We start from the raw sequence: 21,239 nt of genomic DNA, 5'->3' as shown, positions 1-21,239 counted from the left end.
TTCTATAGATAATTGCCCCCTCGCGCAAGAGGCCAAAGGCCCCGGCGGCAGGACCGGGCTGGGGCCAGTCCCAAGGCCTCGCTGGGCCGGATTCGGCCTGCGGGCCATAGGTTGCCTACCCCTGATATATACCATGTGAGCCTGGGAATGCAGGAGTGATTTGCATGTGTATTGTTCTGTGTTGATGGCTGGCCTCAGCCTGGGAGGCTAATGCGAACGAGGATTAATGTCTGCTAATTGGTGATCAATTATCTGCTGGGAAAGTCCCTGACTCTGAATGGTTTCCCATTTGCATTTGCTGAGTCCTTATTTTGCTATTCTTCAGGACTGGTAGCCAAATTTTGTTCACTTTAAGCGTTTCTTCTTTCCAGTTAAAATTATCCCAAAAAACCCACAAAAAACTATGGATGCCAGCCATGAAAGCCTTCAACTATAAATTGAACACAAAATTTATTGCAAGCGTGATTTGTTCACATTCTCATACTAGTGAATCATGGTCAAATACCCTCTGGATTGCTTAGGGCTACTTTTCTAAAATGCAAATAATCATGAGGAAAAACATGACTCCTGATATTTTTGTGGAATATGAGCTTTTTACTTAATAAGTCTTCACATGCTGCTAGAATCCAGGAGGTGGGATCTAACAACTCAGCATGTTCCTATACTGATTGGCATATACAATGCAAAGCTGTTGTGCTTTAATTGTCAGGATGATCTTTTTATTTTTATTTTATTCCCGCTACCTGATCTCTGTAGTATGTACACTTTGAGAATTAAAAATATTGGATCTGCTAGCTACCGGTAGTTGGTCTTTTGATGACAAGCCCTTTATTATGGAATGTTCAAGATATTTACAGTCCAGTCTTGTGCATGCATACTCCTAAGAAAATCCCACAAAGAGATGTGCTTGTTTTGTTATGAGTAAGCATGCATTCTTTTGTGGGATTTACTTTCTAATATACATTCAGCTATAGCATCTGGGCCTGTGATTTTGCTTAATACCCTTGCATATGTAAAGAGTATGAAACAGAAATTTACTTCTTCACAGATTTAGTGTGCATGTTCAGTTCACCTTTATTATAGCCATAGACCTGTACAATTAATGTGTACATGTGTGGTATTTTGAAAGTTTTTGGATTATGTCTTAAATTGAATAAACATTCTACTTAGTGAAAACCACCCTGTTGTAATTGTTTTATCAATTGGCTTTATTCAGAATATACTGTATATGAATTTGAAAATACATGAATTATATTTTAAATCAAGTCTACCCAGATTTAGATATGTATTAGAAAACTTTGGGGAATTGAAAAAATTAATTAAGATACAGGTTGTGTTCCCTTATCTTAAATGCTTGGACCAGAATGTTTTGAATTTTGAAGTTTTTCAAATTTTGGAATATTTGCATATACACAATGAATATCTTGGAGATGGGACCCAAATGTAAACGTGAAATTTGTTTATGTTTTATATACATGTTATACACATAGCCTGAAAGTAATTTTATGCCTAATATTTTTAATAATTGTGTTCATAAAGCAAAGTTTGTCATTATCTCATCTACCCATGTGAACAATTTTGGGTTTTGGAATATTTCAGATTTTGGAATTCCAGATAAGGGATACTCAGTCAATATTTATATAACTAAACAGAGACTGTCCTTCTTTGTACAGATCATGAGAAGACATGACTCACTAGAAAATACAATAATGCTTGATAAGGCAAAAAGCAGTAGGAAAAGCGGAAGACTGCATTACAGATACAGTAGATTCAGTCAACGTCTGTGAGACCTGAGCAGGGCTCTTGATGATAGGGTAGTTTTGAGGTTTCTCATAGGGTCGCAATAATTTGAAGTGAACTTGATGGCAATAACAACCTAGATTATAGGCTGAAGCTACTAACTAAACATGAATATAAGTGTGTGATAAACAGTAAACAGTTTGATTACATCTAAACAGTAAACAGTTTGATCTGAAGATAACAAGCCAATCTACTACGGTCGGCCCTCTGTATCCACAGATTCTTTATCCTCAACTTGAAAATACTTTAAATAGATATAGAAATTCCATAAAACAAGCCTTGATTTTGCTATTTTATGTAAGGGACACCATTTTACTGTGCCATTATGTTCAAAGGGACCTCGGTATCCATGGATTTTGGTATCCACAAGGAGGTCCTGGAACCAACACTAGTGCAGGGTTTCCCAACCTTTTTGACTTGCAGAGCCCTAAGGGTTCCACAGAGCACAGGTTGGGAACCGCTGCCCTAGTGGATACCAAGGGCCCATTATAGTGCTATAAACATTTAATATAATATATCTTACAAAAATAAGTCACAGACTGTATCTGTGCTGCAGAAATAATTCAGTTTGATATCACTAACTGTCATGGCTCAATGCTATAGAATTCTGGGAACTATGGTTTTGTGAGATATCTAGCCTTCTCTGTCAGAGCTCTGGTGCCCCAACAAACTACAGTTCCCAGAATTCCATAGCACAGAATCATGGCAGTTAAAATGGTGTCAAATTGGATTATTTCTGCAGTTCGGATGCAGCCACTGCAATGTAAGCTGACCTTCTTCCATACTCTTGGGTATATGTGTGTGCGCACCTTGAAGTCACCTGCCTACTTACAGCAACCCCATGAATTTCATAGCGTTTTGTTAGGTAGCTTCCCACCGTTTTTAGAGAGCTAGGTAAGGAGTAAAAAAGGGCTAGCAGCTCTGATTTTTCATATTCACTTTTAATTTCCCACTGATTGTATGTGCAATCGTTAGCAGTGAGTTTTCCTTTAGGACAATTCTGCTCTCAGACCAAATACATCAAACAGAAATGACTTATCACAAAGTTGTCTAGAATAGTGTCAGTATTCATTTTTGTAGACAAAATTTCTCGTAATAAAAAAGTTGGTACATACTCAGTTTCCGAAGTATTCATGTGCCCAAGGCAAATGAAATTTGTTTCATCTATTATAACCAAAGTTATCAGGGTAGCAAGCCTAGTTAAGGTAGGGAAACTACTAAATATAAGTTAGGGTTTATTTTCAGTCAGTTAAATAAGAAGATTTGTTTTTAGAAAATAGGTAAAGATGAATCACTTTGTAAATTCTCCATTCAAAGCCCAACTTCTTTTGTGATTTCATATGCAAGGGTAAATATCCAGTGTGTAACTGTACTGATTTGTGTTTGAGTCAAAATTTCCCAGGATTTCATGCTTGGAATTCACTGTTTTGATTCTCACCATATGTCATTCCATTGAGTGTCCTGACACATTCTCTTTCATTGAACCTTTCCTGGAACAGCACGTTCCAAACCTTGTCTTGTGCTGTGGAATTTGATGCTATTCCTAAAATGAATACCGAAAGATCACTTTACAATCTGTTCAGTCCCCAGTTCATGAGAGGGGGAGGTAAAATCTTATGTAGATGTCAAAGGGAGTTGAAAGACAGGCAGACTCAATATGAGAGTGAAGCTCCTGGTATCATTTACAGCTGTTAAAATTGAAAATGATGGTAGTTTGCTAATTTTAACATCCTTGTCTCTCTCTCTTCCTTCCCCACTTCCCTTCTTTCTTCTAAGGCCTGTATAGATGAGAACCTGGACATGGTAAAGTTTCTGGTAGAATATGGAGCCAATGTAAATCAGCAGGATAACGAGGGCTGGACCCCACTTCATGCGGTTGCATCTTGTGGCTATCTGAACATAGCAGAGTGAGTGAGTTTCAGTATGACCTGGATATTGGAAATAATACAAGCACATATAGATAAATATATACATTTAATTATTTGTGTATATATAACTGTTGATTGATTAGATTCATATATGGTCTGCCTTTCTGCCTGTCTTTCTCCCAGAAATGAGATGAAAGGTAGCCTATTTGACTTTTACTCATTTCAGAGGGTATTATTGGGAAATTGCTCATATAAAATTATGCACCCAGTTAAGTGATTGCAGAAAATGCAGCCATGGTGACTGAGTATGTATATTTTCTTTCGTGTAGAGAAAACTGAGAAAGCATGATGTAGATAGTCTTAAGTAATGAAATAGATTTCACTCATCTTTGCCTACCCAAGTACTCAGTGTAGTCTCAATCCAGACTGGAAAACTGGTGAGACGGAGTTTATGTAGCCCATAAAATTCTTGCCTGGAAACCTCTTCATTTTGAGGCTAAGCTATGGAGATGGTTTGTGGATGTTGCTTGCTACCACCTCGCTTGCTGTCCAGCTGTTTACTGACAAAGGCGGGTTACAGATGGCCCTCTAGGGGCCGTTTTCCCGCCGCCGCCATTCGCTGCGGAGGGAAGCCCCAGCAGCCAGACCGCGAGGCTTCCCTCCACAGCAAAAAAAGAGCGCCTAAACGGCGCTCCTTTTCAAAACACGGAAGTGGCGCCGCGAGGGGCGGAGTGCGCCCTCGCGGCGTCACTTCCGCCGCGACACGTCGACACACAGCGTCCAAGACGTCAAAATGGCAGCGCCCATGTGGATGGGCGCCACCATTTACGACGCACTCCGCGCGTGTTGGGGCCAGGGCGGGTTAGGAAGAGGCAACTCTTCCTAACCTTAGGATACCCCTTTGTCACCCTGGCACGCACGGAGTGCGTCGGAAGTGGCGGTGTGTAACCCGCCTGAGTTGGCTGAAGTAGCCTCAAATATGGCATTGAAAAACTCTAGGACAGTTCTTTACCATGTATACTGAAGCTACTTTTAGTGAGTTGAACTTGATGACCTTCAGATTGAAGATGACCGGACATGTGCTAGAACTGCTAATTGTGTCCATTGTATAGTAGTGCAATATCTACCTGGTAGCCCTTTGCCAGGGAGTGTTGTGCCTTATTTACCTTGAACCTAGAACCTCAGTGACTCACTAGGTCCAGTTTGCTAGAACTTTGAGTAGATTATTGTTGCAGTAGAATCTGAGGGACAGAAGCATCAGAGGAACTGTCAGACCCAGTTTTGTCAAACTGATTTCAGCTATTGTGGCTGGAGAATGAGGACAGGTTGCTTGCAGCCTTGTGATTGCTCTTTGCTCATTTGGCTCATTCGGATCAAATGAGTGGGGAATGTTGGGTCCATCTAGGTTTGTGGCAAAACACCATTGTATAAAATATCCTGTCATTTTATGTGAGCAAACGGTGGTATGCCTGCTTTGAGGTTTTAGAGAACTGCCAACGAGTTGTGAAAAGCCCCCTTATGGGCAAAGTGCTTGACAGAGTTGTTGAATTTCAGCTGCAGGTTCCCCTAGATTATCCCTTACTGGTTTTGGGATTGACCTGGCCTTTGTTATCCTGGTGTGTTATCTTTATGGAGGGTGAAATAGGAAGAATACTATCTTGCTGGGTGCCTTTGATACTACTGACTTTGGACCATCTCTGAGGAGATTGGAGGCTTTTATGATGATGGCTTTTCTCTTTATTTTATTACATTTTCCGGTGTATAAGACAACTGGGCGTATAAGATGACTCCCAACTTTTAAAAGAAAATTATAGGCTTTAGCCTATACTCACCGTATAAGGCTACCCCTCCTAAGCGCCGGCGCGGGGCTGCCGGCTTCCCAGGCCTCCAGAGGCCTGAGAGGCCAGCGGCCCCAGAGCGCATGTGCCGGCTTCTGAGGGGCCTCCAAAGGGGCTGATATTTTGGATGTTGTAGTTAGCACAGAATACAGTGGTGTATATGCTTAGTATAATATTTTACTATGCACTTATTGGAGCAATGCTGAAGGAATCACATTAGTGGTCTATTTCTTATCAAACTGAGTTTAAGGTTCTGTTGTGGACTTGTAAGGCCCTGTAAGACTTGTAATTGGACTATCTGAAGGAATGCATTCCATGTAGACCAGCATGGTGTGAACAATGTACTACAAACACTGGAGACCAGGGTTCAAATCCTTTCTCAGTTATGGAAAACCACTGTATGACCTTGGCCAACTTACACTCTCCGCTTCAGAGAAAGGCAAAGGGAAATTCCCTCTGAACAAATCTTGCAAAGAAAACCCCCATGATTTATTCACCTTAGGGTTGCTGTAAGCTGGAAATTACTTGAAGGCACACCATTCAACGAAATTGTTGAAGGTGGCCCTTCAAGTTATGTCATATTTAGCAGAGATACCTTTTGTGGTGACTGAGGCCTTCTCCATGATGGTGTCAGATTGTAGGAGGATCTTCCCGTAGAGATACATAGTGCACCTGTGGTATAGGTTCTCTTCCAATTATTGAAAACATACCTATTCATGCAAGCATTCTTGGACACTAATTTTAGTGAACCTTGGAGTCCTTTTTGCATGCTTTATTGTTGATTTTACTGTGTTGGTTTTGCTTTGTTAAAGTGCTTTGTTATTCTTTATATTGAAAACTAAAACGAAAGTTTCTTTGCAGTGTGCAATTAATGACTAAGACCCTCTGAGTTACTAATCTGAAACAAAGATGAATAAACTTACTATGTTATTTGTAATGTTAAAGGAATGTTGAGTTCTATATTTTGTGGCCTGTCCATTTTTTAATTTTGATGTATACCCTCTGCACTTGCCTGAAGTTGTTACTCCAGAGTAGTATAGTGAACCTCGTATGGCTCAGTACTACATTTTAGATTTGACACTGAAATGATACTTAACAATGCACAGACAAATCCAGAACAGGTAATTGTCACCATAAAGATCTGAGGATCATTATGGTGGGGTAGTTTCCTGATGCAAGAATGTTTTTTCATCAGCGTTTACTTTTTGAAATAATAGTACCAGGTACCTATTACTACTTGAATGTGCCTCTGGAAGAAAGCTTTTAGGAATAAATGGCATGGAAATCATTTAGGAAGAACTCTGTGCTCTTGAATATGGAGCCATGATCTCTTTAACTGGATATATGAAAACTCTCCATAGGCCGCTGGGAACATTCTATGATAATCTGTCAGTATTTCAATGCAGTACAGTAGGCCCTTGGTAACTGTGGACTTGCCATCCACAGATTCAAGCATTCATGGACAGCAAGCTCATGTTGTCCCCAATGGTGGTATGTGTACATGGCCATGCCTCCATTGGGGACAGCCCCTACTGTCCCCAGCGGTGGTGTGTGCATGTGGCCGCATGCACACAGCACAATTGGAGGCATTGGGAGCTGTCCCTAGTGGTTTCATGGTCACGAGCACCTGCCACCATTGAGGTCCCGTTGTTCCTAATGGTGGCACGGCTGTGTGCATACGCTATCATTGGAGACAGCAGAACCCGAGCATTTCTGAGGAATTTTTATATTATGGGGGGTGATATCACCTGGGAGGTTTGTTCCACTGACTCATTATTCAATTATGGAGGCTCCTCCCTCCATAACTGTCATCCTTCGGCCTGGGAGGGAGGGAAAATAGGCTGGGCCCAAACTCCATCAGGGGCCAGGCGACTGAGAAAAGAGGCTCCTCCCCGTACTAACTGTCATCCTTCGGCTCTGGGAAGGGGGACGGGAATAGGCTGGCCCACACTCCATTCAGGGCCCGGCTGAAGAAGAAGCTCTCCCTCCATGAACTGTCATCCTTTCGGCCTGGGAGGGAGTGAGACTAGGCTGGCCCAACTCCATCAGGGCCAGGCTGAAGAAAGAAAGAGGTCCTCCTTCCTCCATAACTGTCATCCTTTGGCGGCTGGCCTGGGGAGGGAGGGAATAGGCTGTGGCCAACTCCATCAGGGCCAGGCTGAAGAAAGGGCTCCTCCCTCCATAACTGTCATCCTTCGGCCTGGGGAGGGAGGGAATAGGCTGGCCCAAATCCATCAGGGCCAGGCTGAGAAGAAAGAGGCTCCTCCCTTCCCTAACTGTCACTCCCTTCTTCGGCCTGGGAGGGAGTGAATAGGCGGCCCAACTCCATCAGGGCCACGCTGAAGAAGAGGCTCCTCCTCCATAACTGTCATCCTTTGGCCTGGGAGGGAGTGATAGGCTGGCCCAGTTCATCGGGCTAGCCTGAAGATAGAGGGATCGTCCCTCCATAAACTGTCTCCTAGGCCTGAGAGGCTGAATAGGCTGGCGCTCCAAGGGTAGCCTGAAGGAAGAGGCCTCCTCCGGTCCATTGCTCTTTGGTCCAGGCCTCAGAGGGAGAAGAAGATGGACCTGATCCCCTCCCCTCACCATTCCCTTCTCCTTTTGGTCGTGTCTTTAGACTGTGGAGCCTGGGGGCAGAGAACCGTCCTTTATCCCCTCTGTTGAAACCGCTCGGATTCCCAGGATTGGGCGGTATATAAAATAAATCCTATTATTATTATAGAGCATACAGTTGAATTTGTTTTTGTTGCTGTGCGCCTTCAAATCACTGAGAGCTTGACTATATTGAAAGTTTTTCTTGCTGTGGTGTTCTGATCAGATATCAGTGGTGAACATCCATATAAAGGGAGAAATGAGCACTACTAAGCATACTGACAAACAGGATTTTAAAGTCTTTGTGTTGTTATGTGCCTTCAAGTCGTTTCCAACATATGGCAACACTAAGGCAACTTTATCATGGGGGATTTTTGGCAATATTTGTTCAGAAGGCTTTGCCTTTGCTGAGGCTGAGAGAATGTGAATTTGCCTAAAAGTAACCAGTGGATTTCCATGGCTGAGGCAGGATTTGAACCCTGGTCTCCAGAGGACATTTTGTACTCTCAAACCTATACCATGCTGTTGTCTGATAAAAATTCATAAAAACATTGTCTAAAATTTCAAGTCGTCATAACAATGCTATCTTAAATTCACTGTTATCCCAGGCAGCGTAGGCCCATTGAATCAGTGGAACTTGCATAAATGTTGTATATCAAATCTCCATGATTTGATAGATGTATTCTAGTTAGGACTTAAAACTGGTACTAGGCCCAAGTCTTGTTTTCTGTCGTGGCTTTGCTCTCCTCAATGTCCTTTTAAGGGCAAAATAAAGCTTCTAGTCAAAGATTACTTAATTTCTGATTTTTAAGTCAGGCATGAGGAATGCAAATTTTAGATTTCTGGTAATTTCCTTGGAAATTGACTGGTTGAAATCCCACATGTATTTACCTGGAGGTTTGTTCCACGAACTCATAGGGCATTACATCTGAGTTTGTTTTTGTTGTTGTGTGTCCTTCAAGTCATTTCTGACTTTTGGCAAACCCTCAAGCCTATCATGAGGTTTGGCAGATTTACGAGAGGGATGTGCCATTGTGTTCCCTGAGACTGATAGCAAATTACTTTTCAAGGTCACCCAGTGGGTTTCATGGTCGAGCAGCGAATAATCCCTAGTCTTCAGAGTTGTGTCCAACACTTCAACCACTATGCCACATTGACTCTACATCTGAGTAGACGTATTCATCTGAGTGGACAGGCACAAACAGTATAAACAGTTATAATGTTCTGTAATAATCTCCATTACGTTGGCCCTTCATATTTGTGGCTTTGGGTTTTGGGATTTGATAATATGTTCTCTCTAGGAATTGCTATATCTCCAGCCTGACTCTGCTGGAAGTTGATCTATGTTGTGTTGTGGCCTTCAACAATAAAAGCAGACTTAATACCGGGTTTTCATGGCCAGACTGGTTCAGTGGGACGTTTGCCTTGCCTTCCTTTCAGGGTGTGATTTTTGAAAAAGTGTATGGCTTGCCCAAGGTCACCCAGCAGGTTCCATTGATTGAGGGGAATTGAACCCGGTTTCTTCAGAGTCATAATCCACGTGCTCAAATCCACTTACACCACTCTGGTTCTTTGCTACTTAGTATCAGACTTTAATTACCAAAGCTAGGATATTGCATTTCTTTGCTTGAAATAAATGAGTGTTTTACTTGGCTCTTATTCATATAGGTTACTTGATAAGTCATGGGGCCAATGTAGCTGTCTGTGAACAGTGAAGGTGAAGTCCCATTCTGACCTTGCAGAGGGAGCAGCCCATGAAGATTTGCTCTTGGAGCAAGTAAAAGAAACAAGGTGGAGGGCCAAATGCATAGATATGTAACTGTTGCTTTTGTTTAGATTTCTAAGAAAAAAAAAAACCATATGCTTTTCTTACAAAAGCAGAAGTTGGAAGATAAATTCTGTCACAAAAATATCGATTGAGTTTCCTTATCCAAAAAACTTAGAAACACCACAAGTTTTTTGATTTTTTTAGTTTTTCAAGGGGATGTTGGAATATTTGCATATATTATATGCAATATCTTCGAGATGGAAACCCAAAAAAATATAAACATGAAATTTATTTATGTTTTCATATACGCATTATACACATCGCCTGGAAGACAAGTTTATACACAATATTTTAAATAAATTTGTGCATGAACAAAGTTTACAACATTATTAAACAATCAGAAAGCAAAGGTTTGTCACTATCTCAGCCCACCCTTGTGGACAATTTTGGGCATATTTCGGAATTCCTGATAAGGACATTGTGCTAAGGAACAGTGATGCAATGCCTTAAAATACAGTTACTGATGTATAAAGTGTAGAAATTTCTTCTAACAAATTTTAATTTTGACTATATACAAAAAGGAAGTTTAACATTTTTGAAAACATGAAAACGGCCATTCTCCTGTTTGTATATCTGTACTCTCTCTCTGAGGTATAATCCAAAATGCTTTTGCTTTTTTGTTTGTCTGTGCTAAATGCCACAAATATTATTTGAGACTCTGTCACTTAACTTTATTCTCGTTGGCAGCTGCCAACAGGCTTCATTAATAGAACCACCTTTTAAAAAAGTCACGTTTTGTGGGGGCAGTGGATGTAGAATTATTTGTATGGAGGGCTTTTATATATGAAAGAAGCCTAGAAATACTTTCTTTCAAGTGTTTACACAGTTTAATGTGTCAGCATTGCCCTCACCCTCTCTTTTGTCCTCTGGTTTATTTTGGCACTGATGTTGTGACTGATACAGCCTCAGAGTTTTATACGACTTCTGCATATCTTGTGAGGGGAGAAGCTAAATTACTGCACACTGTAGGGACTGATGTGTTCCTTTGCTTTTTCTTTACAGCTACATGCCTAATCTTGTACAAGTGGCTCGGTCTCTGCCACGTCCGGGGAATTTTCTTCATTTCTTTTTGACACTTTGGGATCAGTCATTTATAAATCGCAAGTGGAAGTGCCTGAACGCCGCCGAGCATGAGAGCTGCTATAGACTGTGCAGCCCTTCTGAATGGTTACTCTGTTCCTGGAAATTAAACCCAATCGAGGCTTGTCTACATATTACTGCAAAGCTTAATTGTTGGTGTTATATGGCATCTTGTATAACTGGAGGGTAATCCCATGGTTAATGCAGAATGCATGTAGCTTCCACTAACAGTGAGTAGATTCTGTGATATACAATACTGTCTTTACAGTATTTTGCAACATTGGTTTGTATATTTAAGATGATTCAGAACAACATGTTCAAATATATGTAAGCTGAGATTTGTTTAGCTTGTTTTTAAAAACAAACTTTTCCCATGGAAAACATTTTCAAAGCATTTCTATAAAATGAATCAGATTAGTGGACAGTCTGTGGTTAATTCTTGCAGAAGCAATAAAATTGCTAGTTCTATTTCCTTTCCCACTCAGTTACCTTAATCCAGGGTCGGGCAAACCTACGACCCGTGGGCGGTCTGTGGCCTGGGAGGCCGTGGACTCGGCCCCAACTGCCTGCGTTGCCGCCGCCGCCGCCCGCCCACCACACCAGCCTGCGGTCGTGGCTTTTGTTGTGGCTCTGGACACCGCCATTTTTTCGTCCTCAAAAATGGAGGCGAAGTCTCACGCGACCTTCTTTTTGAGGTAACGCAGACCGCGCCATTTTCGGAGCGAAACAAAAAATTGCGGCGCCCAGAGGCGAAGTCCTGGCGGGACCACGAAAAGGTCGCGCGAGACCTTTGGCCTCCGGAGGCCGCTGCAGCCGCTGGCGAGCCTCCGAATAGGGCCTTCAGACGGCAGGACAGCGGGGCATCGGCAGGCCCGGGGTCGTCGCTCGTGCGCCGGCGGGCAGCGCTGCCAGAGCCAGGAAGACCCTCGCAGAGAGGTCTCCTTGGCCCTCGGCCGGCTCTCTCGCGGCGGGATGGCTTCCAGAGCCAAGGAGCCCCTCTGAGAGCGGTCTCCTTGACCCTGTTGCTGGGCTCTCTCCGTCCGGCGAGAGTGCTTCCAGAGGCCAAGGTCCCCTCTGCAGAGAGGTCTCCTTGGCCCTGGCCGCTTATCTGCCGGCGGGAGGGCCCAGCCGAGCCAAGGAGCCCTTGCAGAGAGGTCTCTTGGCCCTGGCCGTTCTCTCCACGGAGTGTGTTTCGGGTGCCTTTTAATGTGGCCAAGTCTCCCTTGCTTTGACAATGCTCGTGTGGTGATGGTGGATGATGATGAGTGAGCTTGCAGAGCCATGCAACTACTGTTTCTGAAGCTGAGAAAGTGTCACCTTCCAAGGTGTTGGGTGCTTTTTAATGCTAACAAGTTCCCTTCCTTTGACAATGAAATGTGGGGGATTGGTGATGATGATGAGTTGGCTTGAGAGCCATGCAAACTACTGTTTCTGAAGCTAGGAAAGTTGTCATCTTCCAGAGTGTGTTGTTTGGGTGCGTTTAATGCTAAAAAGCTCCCTTGCTTTGACAAAGATAATGTGGTGTATGGTGCGATGATTGAGTGGCTGAGAGCCATTGCAACTACGTTTCGAAGCTGCTAGAAATGTCCACCTTCCAAGCTGTTTGGTTTTGCTTTAATGCTCCAAGTCTCCCTGTTTGACAATGATTAGGTGATGATGGTGATGATTGCGAGTGGGCTTGAGAGCCAGGCACTACTGTTCTTGAAGCTGAGAAAAGTGTCACTTCCAAAGGTGTTTGGGTGCTTTTAATACGGCACTACACAAGTCTTCCATTGCTTTGACAATGATAGTGTGGATGCATGGTTGATGATGATGCGTGGTCTCTTGCGTAGCCATGCAACTACTGTTTCTGAAGCTGAGAAAGTGCCACATTCAAAGTGTGTTTGGCCTTGCCTTTTCACTTGCAACAAGTCTCCCTGCTTTGACTAATGATAGTGTGATGATGGTTGATGTGATGAGTGGGCTGAGAGGCAGGAAACTACTGTTTTGTGAACGAAGAGAGAGTGTCAAATTCAAAAGGTGAAATGAAAAAATGGTGTTGTGTGTTGTTTGGAATGCAGGCTTGGGGGTGTTTGTCCAGAAATCGGGACCCGAGGAGGAGAGGGCGGCACACGCTCTTCCTTCCTGCGGGGGGTCTGTCGGTGAGGCCTCCAACCATGGAGGGTGGCTCACCCATCGTCGGGTGGGAAGCTCCACCCACAGCATGCAGCCAGTGCCCCCGGAGGGCTGGCAAGCTCCACCTCCTTTGTCGGCCCCCCAAACTTATATGAGGGACACCACCGGCGCCCCGGCTCCAAAGGTTGGCCTACCCCTGTTCTAGGGAGATGACTCGCTGGGTTTGATTTCCTTAAGTAAAGTGGTAAGGTGTTTCAGAAGGAGCAGCTCCATTTTGTACCAGCAACGTGTAGCACCTTTTAAACATATCTAAATAACACTTCCATTCCTCTTTGAAAAAGAAACCTGATCAGGAGAAGATGTCTTTAAGGGCTAATTATTAGAAACCTACATAAAAGATCATCATTGGGTAATCCCCTGTTCAGGAATTCGGTTTTATTTTTCAGTCTTCACTACACAGATGATATGGGCGAGGCTTCACTGTCCATTGTATATTCTTGGCTGACAGGCTGGGCAATCTACTACCTCACTCACTGGTTATTCCCTGCATGCCAGCGTTTCAAAGGCAAGGAGTATTTTTTGACATTGGACCCAATGGGGGACTCCTTCTATCTTCACTTTTTTTTTTCTGCCTTGGCATCCAGAATGTATTCTCTTCACTCACACACATTCACAGACATGCAAAGAGATCTTGTAGCATGTTTGAGACTAACTGTGTGAAAGATGTTGTAGCATAAGCTTTCATAGACCTGGTCCACTTCCCCAGGTGCACATTCACAGATTTAGAGTAGACTACTATGGTGGGAGTAAAAAAAAAGACAACAGAGGAGGGGAATGAGAAAAATCTGAAGAAAGAAGCGACCCATACAGGAATCAGTGACTAAGTCCCTCAGTAGGTCAGCAGATCAGGGGTCGAGACAGTAAGCCAGTCTCATTCAGATGACAGCTGCCCAGTGAGTCTCAGAAATTCCTAGTAACAAAATATTAAAAAGAACTTTTATTTCTACAAGTGAAAGTGACTCTGAGGGGCTTTTGATGTTGACATTGTCAAATCAAATGAGGCAGAAAGGAGTAATCTCTGGACAAGACAGTAAGTCAGTTTAAAAAGTAAAGAAACATAAATTGAAAGTAAGAAACTGGAATTAGTATGGGGTTTGGAGCCAGTTTCTCAAGGGGAGATGACAGAGAGAACTCACTGAATTGCTTTGGGCTGCCATGTTGGATTTGTAAGTTCCAGCCTGGTGGGGTGGAGCTGAGAGGTGTATGGCCAATAAGCAAATACAGCAGACAAAACAAGCAGTTGTGCAGCCACAGGAGGTAATTGACATCTTGGAGAGAGAGAACAAGCCTCAGCTGTATAGAAAAGAGGAAACACAGTATCCAAGCAGCTAGAATATGCAGCTTTCACTCAGAAAGTTTTAAGAAGCAATGTTAATTAATGTACAGGGGGTGGAGATCTCCAGACTGCTATTTTACAGGATATGATCAAAGATACAGTAAACAAAGAAATCAATTTCTTATTTAAAAATCAAAATGAAGTGTAAACACATGATTTAAGAAGTACTTCAGGCAGTAATGTTATGTGTTAAATGAATGCAAATTTAATGAAATGGTTTAATCAGATAAATTTGATGAATTTATTTCAAGGAAATGAGTTGTTAAAAATGAATTGGCCAGTTAATGAATTATAAAATTTAATAAATACAAAAGTGGATCATTTCTAAATATTAATGAATTTAATGGAAAATGACAGCAAGGAATCAGAGAAAGTAGTTCCAGCACATTATGGGCACCTGAAAGGGAAATTCATGACAAACAGGGAGAGGAATAGTGGTAGGGCAAGAGTAGAGAGTTGTGAGTAACAAACTAGAGAGAAGAAAAGCAGAAGGAAATCTGGATGTTTGGATATAGGGGTATTCAGATTCAGAAACAGAGTTGGGAGAAGATATTGGAGAGAAGGAATTAGAACAGAGTGCAGCAAGGAGCTCTGATAGTGATGATTTTTCTGGAAATGAGGGAGGAAAAGAAAATGTTTCCAACAGATTATTTGTGGTTAGTTATTTCAAGAGTAAAAATGGTCTTAGAGTTTAGCCTTATATCAAAATGTAGAGACATTGTAAAATAAAGAAGGAAACAAAGAACTCAGGTTGACTTCAGTTTTAAAGAAGCCTTCCTCAAAAGAGAAAGAAATTCCATTATCATATATATTTAAGGAACTGTTGGATTTAGAGTGGGAAGCACCACGTTGTTCAAAAAGATTATTAGGTTACAGCCAAAGGATATAGCTATATAAAAAGGGTTGATGAAGCTCTTTAAAAGACACATGAAGCTGCAGAGCTGGCTGTTAGTGTCCACTGTAACACCTGTATTTGCCAGGGCTGTGATTCTATGGGTCATGGATGTATTTGACACCAAGGTTGTTAGTGTATGAGTATAAACTATATATGGTTTATACAAAATCCTACAGAAGGATTCAGAAGATTTTACAGTATATAGTGGTTGTTGGACATAACACAGTTGCATAATGCATAATTCCAGCTATTACAGTAGCTCAAAGATCCTTATGATTGCACTACTGGGAAGCAATTCCTACACCTGCTAATCTATTTTATATGCCATTCAGAGGAGAGTTTCTGATTTGTATTGAAGCTCTGGTAAAACTATTAGCAGTGGCCAAGTATAAGAAACGTGTAATGACCATGGCTCAAAAGAAAAACAACAGCATAAAGACTTTTTTTCCTGAAATACCAATTCTTCTTTCCTTTCTACTTTGCTTTTTTTTCAAGGTATGTGTAGACAAATAAATTTCAGGAATGGGAGATTCCGGTGGAATGGGTCTAGAAATCAGTATATAGTATAAGGATATCGACAAACAAAAGTGGAGGAGATCACTCCATCAGGGATGGTCACCAAAAAATATTGACAGCAAGGAGGTTCTGGTGTGGGAAGGGTTGCTGCTTTTTGGATGGTTATGAGCAGCAAGTACATTAGATGAGTGGGCAAACCAAGTAGTCATTCAGGTTTACAACATTTATGTTTTCAAGAAAACCAAAAAGCAGCCATCTTCCATCACCAGTAGCAAGTAATAAATTAAAACAAGATAAAGTCTGCAGGAAAATCAAACACCTTTTGCACATTTGGGCCATAAAGAAGATTCCAGAATGGCAGAAATTCAAAAGTGCTTATTTAATGTTGTTTATGGTGCCAAAATCCAATGAATCTCACAGGCCTGTTTTATATCTAAAATAAAAGATACCAGAAGTCAAAATGGAGACACTTCATGGAATCAAGGTCAGTTTACAAGAGAAAGGTTGACTAATTTCAGTAGGTTTGGAAGAAACGTATTTTCACATTCTGATGCATCCAATATGCAGGAGGTATTTGAAGTTCCATTATTGGTAATGAACACTGTCAGTTCAGGACATTCCTGTCTGATCTGGCCTGGGCTCCTAGAGTTTTCACAAAAGTGTTAATTCCATTGATTGCACATCTGGAATAAAAAGGAATTCAACTTTATCCTTAATTGAATGATATTTTACTGAAAGTGGAGAGTAGAGACCAGATGAAAAAGAATGTAGAAAAAAATGGACATTTTACAAAAACACATATTTTTAATAAATTTCAGAAAGAGTCACTTGGAGCCAGTGATGATCCTAATTCATTTAGGAGCAGAGGTAACCACAGTTAGAGGTTGTATTTATCACTCTCAAGCATGAAAAGCAAAGCTAAAACAAGAAGTCAGGAAGCTATTGTTATTAAACACAGATGATCTATTTTATCTAGTCAAAATTTTAGTTCTCCTAGTTTTGACAATTCAGCTTGTTCTTTGGGCAAGATTTCACACCAGGAATCTGCAACAATTACTGATTTCACATCAGTTAGCTATAAGTTAGAAAAGACATTATAGAATAAGTCTTCCACAAGATTTGAAACATAAGATGGTAGATTCAGGACAAGCACTTGTACAGAGGAGTGCCATTCACAGAACAAAGTGGTTATGATAATGGGCATAATGCTCTCAGCTCACTGCAGGGTTAATTTGTTACAAGGAGAATAGTCAAAGAAAGAGCAGAGTCACCACATAAATTGCTTGGAAGTAGGGTTGCCATAAGTTAGGACCTCCAAACCGGGACAAATGTAGGACAACATTTTCAAATGTAGGACACAGTTTTAATAAATGGAGGACACGTGAAAAAAATTGATGATTTTTTAAAAATGTTAATATAAATGCATGTTTCTTAGGCATGATCAAAATGGAGGACATTTTGAAATTTGACAGAAGAGGACATGTCCTGGAAAAGGAGGAGGATGTCTGGTCACCTTGTCTCTGGTCCAAAATACACTGCCAAAATAAAACATAGCTGGACTGAAATGCCCAGAGTTCCTCACCAAAGCTGCATCTACACTGAGGAAATAATCCAGTTCGAGAGTGACTTAACTGTCCTGGGTTAGTGCTGGGGAATGCTGGGAATTGTAGTACACTGTGGCCCCAGAGCTATCTCTGACAGGGAGTCCCATAACTCTCCAAATGTAGTTGAACTGCAGTGCCCAGAATGCCTCACCAGGTGCATCCACACTGAGGAAATGGTCCAGTTTGAGACTGCTCAGTGCTGGGGAATCCTGGGAATTGCAGTCTATTGTGGTCTCAGAGCCATCTCTGACAGAGAAGTCTCAATGTCTCCCAAACACTAGCATTCCCAGGATTCCGTAGCATTGAGTTAAAGCAGTCTCAAAGTGGGTTATTACTCCTGCAGTGTGTGTGTGAGAGAGAAAGGCTAGGGACTGGATTCATTAATTAACTCACAAAAGGAGGATATCTGTGTCCAAAACACACTGCTTTGACTGCCAGGGCTCAGTGCTATGGAATCCTGGGAATTGTAGTTTATTGTGGCACCACAGCTCTCTGACAGAGAAGGGCAAATGCCTCACAGACACCAGAATTCCAGAGCATTGAGCCCTGGCAGTCAAAGTCAAATTAAAAATACACAGGGGCAAAATAAATATTGAAAATGGCCACGCACCTCCTCCTCTTCTTCATCATCATCCTCGCCTCGGTGCCGAAGGAAATGGCCCTCTGCTGCCTTGGGGACCAAACAAAAGAGGAGCTCCTCTTCCTGAGTCTGGCAACCTCCTGTTGCCAACAAGCCTCGAAGATAATTCCCCAAACGTTTGGCCAAAACTCACCAAATCCCCCCCATCTCACCAAATATTCAGTCAAAATCCCTGAAAAGTCCCTGTAATGTTAAGATGGCAATAAAACGTAGCCCTAATTGAATAAAAATAATTGGAACTTATTTCAACTCTCAAAATTACCATTAAAACCAACCACCAAAATCACACCAAAGGCTCTGAAAAGTACCCATTTTGGTATGAAAGTCACCAGATTGGCAACAGGCCGGGAGTCAAGGAGGAAACCGTGCAGGGACACCCCCTAGTGGTGAAAAACCGGGAATGTCCCGCTGCCAGGAGGGTTATGGCATCCCTACTTGGAAGTGAAAGCAGTGACATTTGCACTGCTGGGGTTCCCAAGGATAATACAGAGACAGGATCTACTGATTCACACAGACAGCATGACTTTAAATTCATATATCAAAAACCAAGGGAGTTGTGATCAATACTGTTAATCAAAGAGTTCAACAAATTTTCCAATGGGCAGAGAAATCAGCAAAGTCACTAAGAGTGGTGTATTTGAAAGCTTCGCTGAACATATAGGCAGACTGTTTAAGCAGGCACAAAATCTATCTGAGAGCAGTGGGGTCACTGGGGTTGGTGTCACCCGGTGCGGCAACTCATGGTTTCACCCCCTCCCCTATTGACTTCCTCCCATATTACCCCATACAGAATCCTTAGTAATACCTTTTTGCACTAATGTTACTTGTAAATCACAATTAAAATTATACATTCAAATTACAATATCATAAACACAACCTAAATGTATTAGCATATACATAGTGAAGAGTTGGTTAAAATATGATGTTTTTAAAGAAAACTTTTAAATAATATTTTTTTTAAAAATTAAAAATAAAATTAAAATTTTGAAATTTGAAATTTGAAATTTTAGTTTTAAAAAATTCTAGGACCTCTCCTATCACCTCCCACTGAGCTTCATCCACTCCCACCATCTCTTAAAGCATTTTAAAGGGGAGCAGATGAATGCCACAGGCTGTTTCTGCCAAAAGGTAGGTCTTTGAGGAGCAATGGTGTCACCCCCCCCCCTTTAGGGTGTCACCCGGTGTGGTCCACACCCCACTAACGACACCACTATCAGAGGATGGACTTTGAATCAGGAGGTGTTTTTCCAGATGCATAAAGTACTCCAGTGCAATTTGCAGCTTGCCACAACTGCATTACACTTCAAATAAACAAACCAAACTGGATGATTGCTTAGACACCTTGTCTCATTCTGTTTTGGCTTTGTTCCCACATACTTTCTTGGAAGAGCTGTTCATAAGACATTTTTTTCTAGAGCTGGAGAAAGCTAAGGTTTGTAACCTAGTCATACATACTCTTTGAAAGGTACAGAGGGTTTGCTAACTACTTTTTGTTATGGATGTCCTGTAATTCATAAACTCCTGTGTTTTTTTTAAAAAAGTAGCATACACATTACTTTACATTTTATATTTTTTTACTTCAAACATTCTTCTTTATTATATTTGGGCTTATTGTCTAAAGGCATGCTGTAAGTGTAAGAAAGCCTGTGTTTATGTACCGTATTTTCCGGTGTATAAGACAACTGGGCGTATAAGACGACCTCCCAACTTTTCCAGTTAAAATATAGAGTTTGGGATATACTCACCGTATAAGACTACCCCTCTTCCAACACACACCAAATAAAAATTAAAAAACCTCAGATTTGATTTCAATATGGTAATTTTACTTCAAATGCGTATGACATGCAGGTATGTAGCAGGAAAACATGTTGTATACAAAGCCTGCTTAGATTGGTCAGCTCTCCTTGCCTGCCCAGCCCTCCCTGTCTCCAAGACTATCAGACCAGTAGCACAAACACAGCTCTTTTTTCCATACCCCGGGTGTCCCGGATGCCTGCAGCTTGCTCCGCCCTTCACTTACACCTTCTCCATGACGTGCCCCCTGACCTCATCAATGGGATTGCGTTAAGTCACTTCTTTCCACAAATCCTGGTGAGAGGATTTTCTTCTACTGTACTTGTACAGTGCCGCTCTTGCTGCTTTCATACGGTCGCTGCATATGGCGGGGATGCGGCCACGGCCGTTTTTGAGTTCCCCCCAACATATGCAGTGACCACAGATTCTCCAGTCCGGCTCGGAAGTTTCAGCACCCGCCCTATAATACAACACCCAGCATATAAAATGACCCCCGACTTTTGAGAAGATTTTCCTGAGTTAAAAAGTAGTCTTATATGCCAGAAAATACAGTACTCTGTCTTTAAGAACAAAGCTTGTTCAGGGAGAATCAGCTGTTTCTGCTGTAGGCAGTTCTGCATCTTCAACCTTTTAGTATCTTTGTGAATGTCAGAAATATACATAAAGATAACATATACTTGTTATCTTGACTGTATATTATATTGTAACATGTTTAAAATGTATATTCCCTTTGAATTGGAAACCGCTTTGATCTCCCAGGAAAAGCGGTATAGAAATAAATAAATAAAAATAAATAAAAAAAATACTTGGATAGATAACATATACTTGGACTTGCAATTATCTTGGCACAGATTCCCTCACTAAAGGCTCCTGAATAAACTTAGGAGGCAGGGAAACTGATTTTTTGGTTAGTAATAGGCTGCACAAAGAAATTTGTTGATTGGAGGCTTCTTGCCTTCATGCTTTGAAAGCTTTCTGGAAACATCTCAGCTAGAAATATCTCACTTGCCACTGTGGATGTAGATAGACTGTAGTTTGACTGGCAAGGTTGTTATGGTTTTGTGCATGTTAAAAAACAATGCTAATTTTCTGGTTAAGGAAACTTTTGAGTTCTGGTGTACTGGGAGTTCTACCAGATATATTTCACTTGAAGTTACTGCCATTGATTTAATTTATTACAGATATTCCTTGTGAATGTGTGCTATCAGCATTGAAGAGTAATGCTGTTCTTCCCCTGCTCTCATCTTTAATTTTTGTAATCAAAGTAATCAGC

At 41.6% G+C, this 21,239-nt stretch overlaps 1 protein-coding gene across 1 annotated transcript in view; it reads left to right on the top strand.

Moving 5' to 3' along the window:
• Positions 1-21,239, top strand: part of PPP1R12B (protein phosphatase 1 regulatory subunit 12B) — a 184,912-nt gene that overhangs the window by 36,159 nt on the left and 127,514 nt on the right. The window contains 5 exon segments of the mRNA XM_042461553.1: positions 3,577-3,715; positions 9,767-9,801; positions 9,803-9,826; positions 9,828-9,875; positions 15,043-15,055. Coding sequence (XP_042317487.1) covers positions 3,577-3,715; positions 9,767-9,801; positions 9,803-9,826; positions 9,828-9,875; positions 15,043-15,055 — 259 coding nt within the window.

Source organism: Sceloporus undulatus, chromosome 4, assembly GCF_019175285.1.
Source record: "Sceloporus undulatus isolate JIND9_A2432 ecotype Alabama chromosome 4, SceUnd_v1.1, whole genome shotgun sequence".
Lineage (NCBI taxonomy): Eukaryota > Metazoa > Chordata > Lepidosauria > Squamata > Phrynosomatidae > Sceloporus > Sceloporus undulatus.
Note: the sequence above shows the minus strand (reverse complement) of the source record. Positions and strands in the feature narration are given on the sequence as shown.